The sequence below is a fragment of the Morone saxatilis genome, unplaced genomic scaffold (genome assembly GCF_004916995.1).
Source record: "Morone saxatilis isolate NCDOM2014 unplaced genomic scaffold, NCSU_SB_2.0 Contig1, whole genome shotgun sequence".
Lineage (NCBI taxonomy): Eukaryota > Metazoa > Chordata > Actinopteri > Moronidae > Morone > Morone saxatilis.
In genome coordinates this window covers 7,110,960-7,123,478 of record NW_023339651.1, presented here as the reverse complement: position 1 = coordinate 7,123,478, position 12,519 = coordinate 7,110,960, and the positions used below count along the sequence as shown (strand labels likewise).

Here is a 12,519-nt window from a genome sequence, read left to right as displayed (position 1 = left end):
CATTTTTACGACAATGTGCATCCAAATTAATGTTATTAATGAAATGTTAATTTGAGGCGGTATTGAGTAGGGGGATATGGGCGCAACCGATCAAGACTGGAGGCTAGCCTGTACAATGACAAATACATCTAATTATAAGCTTACTAACCATCAATTCAGTATCTACAATCAGTTGCATTTTACTCCGCTTGATTAGATACAGTGCAGTTATAAATTGAAGATTCAGTGTTAACATTGACTCCAATCTGAGATTAAATTTAATTAAGATTTAATCTGAGTTCAAATGTTTATGCAACAAGTTTAAGAGTAAACCCTATTTTAAAAGATTTACCTTCTCACTATAGCCTCTATGGGCTGCCCATAAAAAACACAAAGCAATTTTAAAGCCACATCCAGACCAATTTTATGCCTGAATGAAAAATGAATGAGACCAGTCCAGTGACAGTGGCAAAACAATATAAAGTCTTCCAGCAAAAAGATTGAACATGCCCCCTGTGTTGTTTGAACGCAGGGCTGTTTTCGGTCTGAACCCCCACTAAGGGTCTTCCCATTAGTGGGGCCAAAAGTTTTATTTTCTTCCTGACATGAGACTAATGGTCATACAGCCGTTAAAATCAAAATGGTTGTTGGTTGTTGTTCAACACCATGGCAATATGTCTGCTGCAATATAAAATACAGTGTAATGTGTGTAAGGTTATGGTCTAATGGTGGTGCAGGAAGAAAGCTCTGGAGTGTAACCCAAATCATTAGGAGTCATCTGCACAATGCTCAGTAATATAAAGATATCTGGGCCAGTGTTTGATAGACAAATAGGCATTGTAAAGAACAAGCAGTGCAAAAAATTTTAAAAAGACATTGTTTAGCTCAACCACTATTCTTCACCTGGGATTTGAGCTGGCTGATTGGTTTCCAGTCTCGTCCAACAAGCTGAAGAGGTACTGTAGTCCCATAGTGTTTCTGCTTTGCTGTTGGTCTGTGCTGAACAGTCGTGCTCAAAAGATTCCCTGTAAGAGAAAATATAAATACCATGTGAAAAAACACAAAACTTCAAAGTGTTCCCCTTTATTCTGAATTCTCTCAGCATCTGTAAAACCGGACCATGTCCATCTTTGTGGACACAAACAATGGGAACATTTTCTAAACTCATTTTCTACAAACAATACTGATGAATTCCGCCTCGCTATTAAAGGCCTGAGCCTGGTGTTCATTAACAACATCAGGACACAATCTGACAGTACAGCTGCCTTGTAATATAAAGTATCACTTCAACAAAATCACAGTATTTATATTTGATGGGTTTTTCTGTGTCACAGCACACAAATAATGGTCTCTGAATAGTTTTGTTTTTCATAACTAACAATTATCTATGCTGACAAAATGCCATCTCCTATACATCCTCGCCCTTCCTGAACATATGTTCACCTCCTTTTTATAGACTGTCAGTAGAATGGAGCCTGTCTCCTCTGCCATTAAGACACAAATACAACAGCACTAATCAGCACTCTCAGACATCAAGCGATGTGAACTGCTAGCCTGTGGTGAAACCGTAACCACCCCCTCTGCCACTCAAGCTGCATAAATCTCCACAGTTCTTCAGGAATGGAGAGTTTTGAGCAAGTAGGAACTGGGGTTGCTGCTCCTGCTGCTGCTGTGATAACTCCTAACACAGGGCTAGTGTCCAGGATGCAGTGCAGGGATTAGACATAGCTTTGGGGCATTGTTCCCAGCATGCTTTTATCTCCTCTCTCTCTCTGTTCTGACAGGGTGTTAACTGAGCCTCCAAATGGCTACAATTCTCGGAGCTCTGCTGTGTTGCCCGTCATTTAAGAATATATCCGTCCCCAAATCCAATACTGACGTCCCCAAGCGTGCCGGCAAGAGATGAAGTGGCGGGAAAACATCCACTATACTGAGCAAACATACCACTTATAACTGAGACAGAAGCTGCAATCACTCTAAATAGTACATCATGAGCACACAGAGAGTCAGAATGCAATAGTGAGCCACTGGAGGACATTGCTAATAGGGTTCCTGCAGTAATCAGCTCCCCACAGTAGGGAAGCTGTTTCAGAGCTTGGGTCTCTCACTAAAACAGCAGGGGTTGTTAGAACCATTTGTTTCAGTGCAAACATCCTAAATCAAATGTTTGTTTGTTTGTTTTTTTTTGTTTTTTTTTATATTTTAATTTTTTGTTTTCTTCCACTAACGCTCCACTGAGTGTTTCCAAACAGCAGGGTAACAGATTTAGTTTGAGGATGATGTCAGTGAACTTGTGAGAAGTTATGCGTGTGGTCGGAGCATAATTTATGTATGTTTTGAAACTTCTTAATTTTGAATCACATTTCAAACACGTATAAACACAAAACGCCCTCAATGGGACACACTCATCACAGATTATTATTACCAGCAGATTCAAGACTTCGAGGTTCACATCTCTCTCTCTCTCTCTCTCTCTCTGCACATGACTCACCCAGCTAAATTGCTGAGTCTGCTTATCATCCAGCATTAATAACGCAGGTCAGGCAGCATGCTCCCCATCTGAGCTTTTGTTCTGGTTCTCCTCTGAGGAAACCACCACTCTGGAGTTCATCACAGAGGAGCTCCAGCTGATAGCGGAGAGCCAGAGGTGACCAGCTCAGCAGTCCTCATCCAGCTCTAGCCTGATGATGAGAAGCAGGCTCCAGCAAGGACGGGACAGCGCACACAACAGCAGGAGAAGCATCCTACCCTCATTAGTCCCAGAAAACCACAACGTCTGGGGGAGGTGGGCATGCTGAGTAAGGGAATGCATGACGGTGAAAAGTACGGATGGATAAACACAACAGACGAGGGGAAAAAACAGAGAGGAGTTTTGAAAGAGACAGGTCAAGTCTGCATTGTGGTTAGCCGATTTATGAGGCTGACACACAGATGGAACGACCATTGCCTTTTCTGTGGCATGCTCCACATCAACTTTGAAGACGAGGTTCACAGCTATACAGTGTTTGGTTTCTAGACTTCAAAGTCTGCAAGTGAATAACCATTTTGTTAATGTGGTGTGCTATGAGGTTTAATTCCCGCTTATAAATGGCATTATATTAGTGGAAAGAGTCTGCAGGGTCATTTTTATTTCCACGTGCTTGGGAGAGACATTTGGTAAAGTTGGAGTGTGGCGGGGCTGTGGTGTGCAGAGTGTGTAAGTGGCTTTTGTTAGCTAAAATGTCATAAGAACCACCAGAAGCATTTAGGGAGCGGTAAAAGTGGCACCAGAACCTAAGGCCTTATTTATACGTTCAATAAAGGAGAGTGTAAACAGAGGTCTTAATAAAGCAGAGTTCTGGCCATGATCAGCTCCCTTTATGCTCCAGCGTATACAAGGAGAGTTTGTGCCATTTATATTGCTTCAATAAAGTCAATGCTAGGTTGGAGGATTGTGTGTGTGTTCGCGTGTGGGTGACTGAAATGTGATACAGACCTGTGGCTGAATAAAGTAATAAATTTCCCTAGCAGCGTAGTTAAGAAGAAATAACAAAATCTATTTTGTACGCCATATGTACAGCCATTGTTTTGTTGTTTTAGCAAACACACTGCAATAGATGATTGGTTGGTTGTTACTTAACAGCGGTGTAGCATACTCACACTAAGCATAGATTTAGTGCTTTGCAGGTCAAAAGGCATCAAGGCAACTTAATTTGACTGAAAACTTTTTTAGACATCAAGGTCAGAGTTCTCTACCTGGGGATTGGGATCTCCCAAGGGGTCGCCAAATAAATCTTTGTTGTCGAGATGATTAACAAGATGGACGATGAAAAAACGTTTCAGTTACTCAAAATGATGTGTTTTTTAGTTACCTCAATTCTTTGCTTTTTTTTCTTGTGAACTATTGGAAAGTTTGACCTCTTCAGGACAAAAACAGCCACACTCAAACAGTGTGAAAAAGGCACATCTTTGGTTTAACTCCTCACTGCTCATAGGCATATGCGACTTGTGATGAGGAGGTAGGCATTGCTTGGCCATAAATGGTCATAAGACAAAAGCTTAGGGACCTGCAGCCTAGGTCAGCGTTTGGCATTTTGGTCTAGTTGTTACCCATCACCACTGGTTGCATATGTCTGTTGGTTATGAGTACATCAATCAAAGAGTAATTTTTCCCTGTTTTATTTGAGTATTTTTTAGAGACTTGGAAAGGACCAAATTATTATCTTCTTACTCACAGAAAGCAGTGGTTTTATGATAACCCAGTGAAGACATGCCTAGGATGGTTGATAAATGGAACATTTTTAGACATCTAGGTAAGATCTGTTATTTTAACATCATTTTGACAGCCATATTTAATTCACTTTTCAATCAAATTTTGGCCTGTTTTAACCCCGACATCTAGCCGGGTAAACTAAAACAGTGCTGACTGGGGTAGCTTACATTTTCTGATGGTATTTCACAGTGAATCATCCTCTGGTTTTATCAGCACTCCCAACTTAATGCATTCTCCACAGCCTATGAGCTGCTGGTCCCAGGGAACAGATGACCTTCCTCAGTTCTTTGCGGTTCTCAAGACGTCCTTTCTCCCCAGCCTTTCACAACGCCCTTCTCTTTCCCCCTCACTCTGTTCCACCAAAACAAACCAACAACTGTTCAGCTTTATTAAACCCAAGAGCCTGCTTTCTTGCAACCAACCGCAACTCACTCCCTGACAGGCAACCATGAAATAATGTATTCATAACAATCTTTGCTTTTCGAACACAAATGGCATGCTGTTCTTTTCATCTGCATTCTACACACTTGATGAGGCCGTGCCCCCCACATATGCGCAGGTCCTCGCTGAGATGGGATACAGGCTACACAAACGTGCACACATCAATAAAGAGCACTCGTAATCACAGTCACCCTTGGCTGATAGCTGGCACAGGAAAAGCACACAAGGAGACACTCCAAAGTCACTTTGACAGCAATCTCGTCACATTGAAAATGAAAAACAATGCCTTTGGCAGCTCGAGTGAGACTCTTTGACATGCAAAATCCCTTGAATGGTACAAAAAGAAGTGCGGAGGAGACACACTTGAGATGATTCCAGCATTGTTTGACACGGGTGGACACTGTTTAGTTACTCAGTCTAGTTACACAAACCTCTAGAAGGAAATGTGCCTGAAATAAGAGCATGTGGAATTAATTAGAGCAGAGCGATGAGTTTAATTTTGCCTGTTTCAAGCAGAACTATGACACAACAAAGACAAAAAAAAAGGTAAAAAGACGAAAGAAAACTCTTTCTGATTCCATATGGAAGTGTGTTCTTGATAAAGCAAATATAATTAAATTATCACTTTTTCATCATCACTTCATTATGTATCCACAACCATTTTTATCCAGATTTAGTGGATGTCTTTAATCAGAACACTGACGGGATTTGGGACAGGATCCAACAAAGTTTCTGAGCCAAAAGTTAGTTCTGACATCAGTCCATAGAGGAAAGCTTGGTTAATGTTTATGGCTATTGTTCATTTAATAATTTGTGATTGACAGGCATATCACAAATTCAATTTATTATTAATCAGAGAGGGCAAATTATGTTAATTCAAACAGAATGGTGATTGGGAATAAAATGATGAATGATACACTGCAAAGAGGACCCATCAAGAACACTCTTTCATAAATGACCTTGGAGACAAAAGCAATGAACTCTGCTGCCTGTCCTTATCTCTTTCTCTCCTTCATCATCTTCTCTAGGCCTGTGACTAATCATTATTTTCATTATTTACTGATTTGTTTTTTGATAAATCGAAGAATCCTTTATTTTAGAAACAGAGTGAACAATGCCAATCTCAAGTTCCAAGAGCCCAAGACATCTTCCAGCATCCAAAAACCCAAACATATTCCATTTCAACTTTCAACAAGTGAGTAAAATAAAAATTCATTGGTCAAATATGAGCATTTGCTGTTAAATGTAACTGTAAAAAGAACATCCATGGCTAGCTGCAACTAAATCCTACACACTGATCCTGAAATAATGATAACTTGCATCCCTAAATGATATGAGACAAAGAAAAGGAAGCAGGACTTCATTTTCTGTTGATCACCTAATCAACTAATCTTCAGCTTGCTCCATGTAATTTGTTCCTCGAGCCACAGTGCAGGGTTCATAGGGATTACAGAGCAAAGGTGAAAAGTGCCTGGTAGTCTTGGCTCAACTCCACAGTAAACATCTGACCCATTTGGGGGACATTATGTCAACACCCTGAGGGTTGCACTAGGAAACATAGAAACCTGTAGGTGACATCATGGTAATAGGAATCCACACAAACTGGAAAGAAGGTCTCCTTAAATCAAATCTAATAAGGTAGTAGCGTGTCAAGCAATTCACAGCAATGAGAGTTGTTAATGGTTGGATTTATTGGCGGAAGATTTTTTTTTTTTGTTGCATTTTTAGGGTCATAATCAAGCTATTTAACACTGGGCTCCCTCTACTGGTAAATAGCTCTTTTGTCTTTCTGTCTCTGTCTCTCTACCCCCACCTTGTATGCAGAATTCATTTACTGTCACACTAGCCTGATGTCAGCACATAATTACTCAATGGGAAATAGATGGTCCTGCAGCAGAAATTCTCCTTGGCTCAGCGGGAGGTTAATGTTGTCCGAGAAACGGTGCCGTTACGCCCCTGGCGGGTGACACCGTTACGCCTCCCCCTGTGCAAGAGCTCTGCTCGCTGCCTGGCATGGAGCCCGCGTGCCTTCGCAACAAAGGTCAGTGCAGGAGAGCTCCTAGAGCAGAGCTGTGTGAAAGCTTGTTAATATGGTCCCTACGATTTCATTTATAGCATCCTGGAACTCCTCTCTGTCATGGGAAGCACATGTCTGGCGTACATTCAAAGCACTAAAAAACTAAAAAACAAAACCTCAAACCACAGAAGAAAAGACAGAAAGAGAATAAAAAAGGGGGGTTGTTATATCATTAAAGATCCTCAATTTATTGTACAGTGTGCTTTGGCAACCATCTCATTACCTCAAACGAGATCTTGTCTTTAAAAGACACATAGAGCAGGATAATAACAAAGACAGATATTAGTGTGTGATGAAACTGAAATAACTCAGAGTTACAGCAATACTAATGTTAATATTTAAATTCTGTTTGTTTAAATCATTTATCAAGCAAAAATGCAAAACATTCATTTTTCTGGCTTTGGTAGGTGTAATGGAGAATAAAAAAGTAATTTGTGCTCTTGATTTATTAATTCGTCCTCTCATAATAGTAATCCGTGCTCTTGATTTAATGATTCGTGCTCTTGAATTAGTTATTTGTGCGCATGTATTAGTTCTGTTTTTTTTTCCCTCAATGACACCTCCCAGGCTCCATACAATATTTGAAGAGTTGCTGGTTTTTCTTTCTCTCTAAGACATCATTGAGTTCTTGATATTATAATATAAAAAGAACTTCTTTTTTCATTGGGTATTTGAAAACCTTAAAGCCACCAACCCAACCTTTTAACAGTCACGGATTGGTCAAGATTCTGCTTGAAACTTCACTTAAAAATACATCACAGGTCTGTCTGTGGAATATAGCTCAGACAAAGCAACTGGCAGCAGCAGAACTTTGTTCGGGCCAATGTGTAAGAAACTCACCCAGGTAGGAGGTGACCTGTCTTGTTCCTGTTAACATGTCTGCCAATTAGGAAACATATTCTGGCTTTTTCCTTTGCGTTGCAGAACAGGGAGGGGAAGGCGGATGCTGTATGCCAGGCTGGAAGATAGATTATCCGGAGCTAAGACAATATGAATGTGTGCTTTAAATCTCAGTGGAAGACAATGACTGCAAGTTCATATGGAATCTAGTCAAACTGGGAATGTTTCCCTTAGTAACGACAGTGTGTGTACAGTAAATTTGCAATTGATTCCTGTTCTTGATTACTATATTAACAATGTGAAAAGTACAGTTTCATTTTCCCTTCAAGTCAAAATTTGTGACATAAACTACTAAAACTCTACTAATACTAAGTTCACCAAAACAACTCTATATGGTGTTAATATGTGAATGTTGTGTTATACAGCTTTGGGGTCTACTGCCCCCCAAGTGGCCAAACAAAATCTGTTGATTTCTTCAACTTACATCAACAAATTCTGCTCCTTTAAATTCACCATGCGACACTGCTGACCTCCAGTGTGCCTGGTAATGCTGCAACATAAAACTCCACTAATCAATTTTTTTTTTTCAATGGATCGAATGACTACATCTAATATAAAACCAAACAGACCTCTCCCAACTCTGCAGCTCTACATACTCATTATGGTTTTACGGTACATTTACTTTATTGTTCAGTCTCCACTCTCATCAACCCAGTTTTCCAGTAAAAGATGTAGCTGTTTTCATCAAAAGGTTTCTGATAAACCTGTATGCTAACTGCTGTAATTGAAGATTAGATATTTCTTTCAGGAGTTGGTGGAGACCAAAAAAGAACAAAAAGGAGAGTGAATGAAAACTTACATTCGTCAGTGTTGCTCTGTGTCAGCTAGAACATATGCAACTCTTTGATAACATGTTAACAGCCAACAACTTTAAAAGGTGTTAAAGGGGAACTTTTCTCCACTCTCTTCTTCTTCTGCATTTACCTGCAACAAGTGTCGCGCTGAAGTCCCGTGGGATTTCACTTGTTGGAGGGAAACGCACGAAGAAGAAAATTTGTTTTGCCAGGAAAATGTGAAAATCAAGAGGAGTAAAATGTTGAAAAAGACATTTTAATAATTAAAGGGGGAAATAAACTTTTTTTTTTTGTCCGCGAAGTGCATTATCCTCCGTGGACTCGATTAATTCTGGGCTTTCGTGAAAGGGGCCCGAGCCGGGTTGGAAAAAACAGGAGGCGACAGTACTGTTTTGTACGGTTATTCTGCAACAACGTAGTCACCGTTGAAAAAACTGCAATCGTCTGTTCTGTCTCCACGTACAGGGGCCCGTCTGGAATCTCCACTGGTTTGACACCAGAACATTTTACATTAACCAATGCGTTGTTTGATCTGTTAGAGGGAGCCCAACGGCAAAAAGGCACTCTTTAGGATATCCCACCAGCGCGAAAGTCGGTGATTATTAACTACACCCCTTGGGAAGCTCTTGGCCATTTATAACACGCTTGCAGGAACTCCCAAAGTTATGCCTAAGAACCCAAATTCTGGTCCATTTCTTTTTTTTCCTATCAGAGCAGTAACTCGCGGGACCCTCTAGTGATCAAGACTAGGGTAAACATCTGCCGAAGTTCCCCTTTAATGGACCTTTTTCACAGCAGAAATTTTGACTTGTCGAGAGAGAGAGCGAGAACACAGGTGGAACCACATCTATTCCAGTGAAACAGCATGCGGAATAGCTTTATTTACACCTAAAAGTACTGCAAAACAGAACACAAGAACAGGCCAGATACAGGCTGAACTGTCAGTATTTTTTTGTTAAACACTGATGGGGTGGAACGTGAACTAACCCAGATAGATTTGACACTGACGAGAGATATCTGAGCCAACTGGGCCCTCTGTCCAGACGAGAGAGAAGACGCTCAGGGAGAGCTGTGCTGAACTCAACTCTGACCTGTCTGGGTGTGAAAGTCCAATGAGAAAGTCCAGAGCCAGCATCAGGTTTCGGCTCATGTGTTAAACTTTTGCTGGGAGGAGGGGGGTCAAATGAGTCCAAAGCAGCTTCGAAGAAATTAATGCAACACATGTAGGGTTAGGCCACATGAGCACAGTCCAGCTATTTTCCCCTTCCTATATAAATATCCCCACTGCGGAACAGCAACTGGTTGATCAATCTGACTTAATGCACAACCACACATCGGCCAACTCTTCTTACCAGCCTCCTGGGTCTTAACTATCCTGAACAACTCATCTGGAAGATCTGAATGTATTCATACTGAAAAGATACTAAATGCCTCTGACTTGAGATGGGTCACATTATGGTGATAATGTCTCTCTGAGGGAGGACACTGTTTGCTAAAGGAATGTTTTACTACAGTCCAAAAATATATTCTCAGCTCAACTTTCATTTGTCTGAGCATGCAGCACGCAAGCTGCATGCAGCGCTCTAGGCGGAGAGAGTCATGTTGGCTGAAGCAGTACAACTGGCTAGTAAATACTGGCTGACACTAAGTGTGTCAACCATCGGAGGAAATCATTCACAAATGATCCCCAGCTATAGGACAGAAACATGCACGAGACAGACAGAGAGCGGAAAACCAACAAGAAAGCTCTAGTAGTGGTGTCATGAAATATGTAACATGACATTGCATGGAGTTGAACTGCTGAATCTTTTCTTAGCAGCCTTGAATTCCTGCCAGCAAAGACAAAAGTGCACCGTCTGGAGACAGAGTCGAGACTCATAAAAAAGGGAGCACTAATGATTCCCACTCATTATGCTTTAACATGAAGTAAGCTGCAACTAATTATTTCCATTAATCAAACAATCATTTTGTCCATTAATAGTCCCCCAAAAAAATTCCACTCACAAGTTCTGAAAGACCAAGGTAACTCAATTTGTCCAAAACATATTCAGTTTGAAATTATACAGGACAGAGAAAAACACATTACTCTCAAAACACATTTGAGAGACTGAAAACAGCTACTATTTAGCATTCCTGCTTGCTAAAATGCTAAAAATTGTTGCTGATTACGTTTTTGAACATCAGTCGATGGTTTCAGCGTTTAGTCAAGTATCACCCTGCCTTTCACACCATTTCATTAGAGCTGCAACAATCAGTCGACTACTTGATTAGTCGAACAACAGACAATAATCGCCAACTATTTTGATCATCAATTAATTAAGAATTTAATTGTTTTATTCATTTTTCATGCAAAAATGGAGAATGCCATTTTCTTGCATTTCTGTTTTATGTCATACTAAACTGATATTTTTTTAGGGACAGAAACTAGGATAGACATTTTTCTGACATTTTATAGACCAAACGATTAATCATGAAAATAATCGGTCTAATCTTTAACGAAAATAATCGTTGCAGCCATAATATTCATTATTTTTGACCTTTAAATGTAACCCCATCTCATGTGGGTGTAAATAAGAGCTTGTCAACACCACTCCCTCCATCCATTTATCCCAATCAGCCAAAATTAGCCCCAAGTAGGTAAATATCCTGCCAATACAGATCAGCATTCAGACTTTCCCACACACACACAAATGAAGTGGCGATGATGGTTTTCGACGAGTCTGAACCCATGGGAACAAACCATCAAGGCCAACTTCTGATGACGCTGAACTGTTGATGAATAAATGAACAACATCCTCATGCTTTGAATCACACTTTTTTTAAGCATTTGCCCTTGCTGGTAATTAATTCCCAGGATTCCACAGTGAGTGTCGTGACTGGCAGCGTGTTTAGATGTAAAAGTCTTCTGTAGGCTCCTCCGCTCACCACTGTTGTGCAGTGTCCTTGTTTAATCTCACCTAGGGCATGGACCACTGGTGACTGAGATGTCATGAGCCACAGCCCAAAGCGTTGCAATCCCAGTGTGAGACAAACACACAGGCATAGACACAAACACACACTGACATCATCATTGAACATTTCCCCGGAGCTCTCAGGCATCTATTCTTCATTTACTGCTGGGATGTGATAAACTTAACAAACAATTGCAATTTACAGGTTCCTAACAGGCTACAGTTCAAACCAACAATGTGACTTTTATTTTATGTGTGCCACTAAAATAACCCTGGAATTCATCCATAATTGAAATTGAAGTATGTTTGAAGTGCCTCAAAAAACTGAAGTCAGCCAGCAAAATGCCTCAAGTGCTACCACTGATTACCAAAAAGAGTTTCAGCATCATCAATTATAGAGAGCCTGCCCTCCTCTGAGGTACACACACTGGACTGCGAGCTAAAATGTGATGTTCTGCCTTTCACACACAGATCTACTGGAGAGAATGACAGAAATCCACGAATTTAGAAAAGATGTTTACACTGGAGATGTTCCATTCTGGCCGAACATGTGTAACAGATCTGTTAAGTCTGGTGCGCTAACAAAGGCTTCCATAAAACATGATGTACCCAAAACAGCCAAAGGGAAGACATGAATGAAGAATAAGCAGAGTAGAATAGACAGCAGGCAAAATGCACAGTGACAGATGCATGAATGATAATGTGCGCATGATGCACAAAAAAAGAAGCTTTTTTTTCATGTTCTCAGGTGGATTCTTTTACATTTTGAACCATTACTCAGTAATAAAACAATTAAGTAACAATCTACTCACTACTTTTGCGCATTCATTTTTCATACAACAGGAAATAAATTGTGGCATCTTCACCTCATCTTCTTCCCCCCCTCCCTCCCTTTACCTTCAGCGGATCTGGAGAGCACGCTGTCACACACTGATACGGAGACAGATAAAGCCTGAAGTGCTGTCAGAATCACAAACTTCAGACTCCCGGGATTCATGGTGCCCGGCTGAAAGCGTGGACGGGACTGGCCAACTGTTTCACTGCAGCGCAACCATCACAAGAACCACAGTCCCCCAACAGCTGATGTGCAAAAGTCCCCCCCTCCCCACCCTCCACCCCAAAAAA

At 40.8% G+C, this 12,519-nt stretch overlaps 1 protein-coding gene across 1 annotated transcript in view; it reads right to left on the bottom strand.

Annotated features, from left to right (window-relative positions):
* The window catches only part of LOC118329103 (disintegrin and metalloproteinase domain-containing protein 12-like), a 70,342-nt gene extending 57,860 nt beyond the window's left edge, over positions 1 to 12,482 (bottom strand). The window contains exons 1-2 of the mRNA XM_035663075.1: positions 12,292 to 12,482; positions 883 to 1,004 (exon numbers count right to left, since the gene is read on the bottom strand). Coding sequence (XP_035518968.1) covers positions 883 to 1,004; positions 12,292 to 12,391 — 222 coding nt within the window. The 5' untranslated portion in view covers positions 12,392 to 12,482. The remainder of the gene's footprint in view (positions 1 to 882; positions 1,005 to 12,291) is intronic.
* Positions 12,483 to 12,519: the final 37 nt, after the last annotated feature.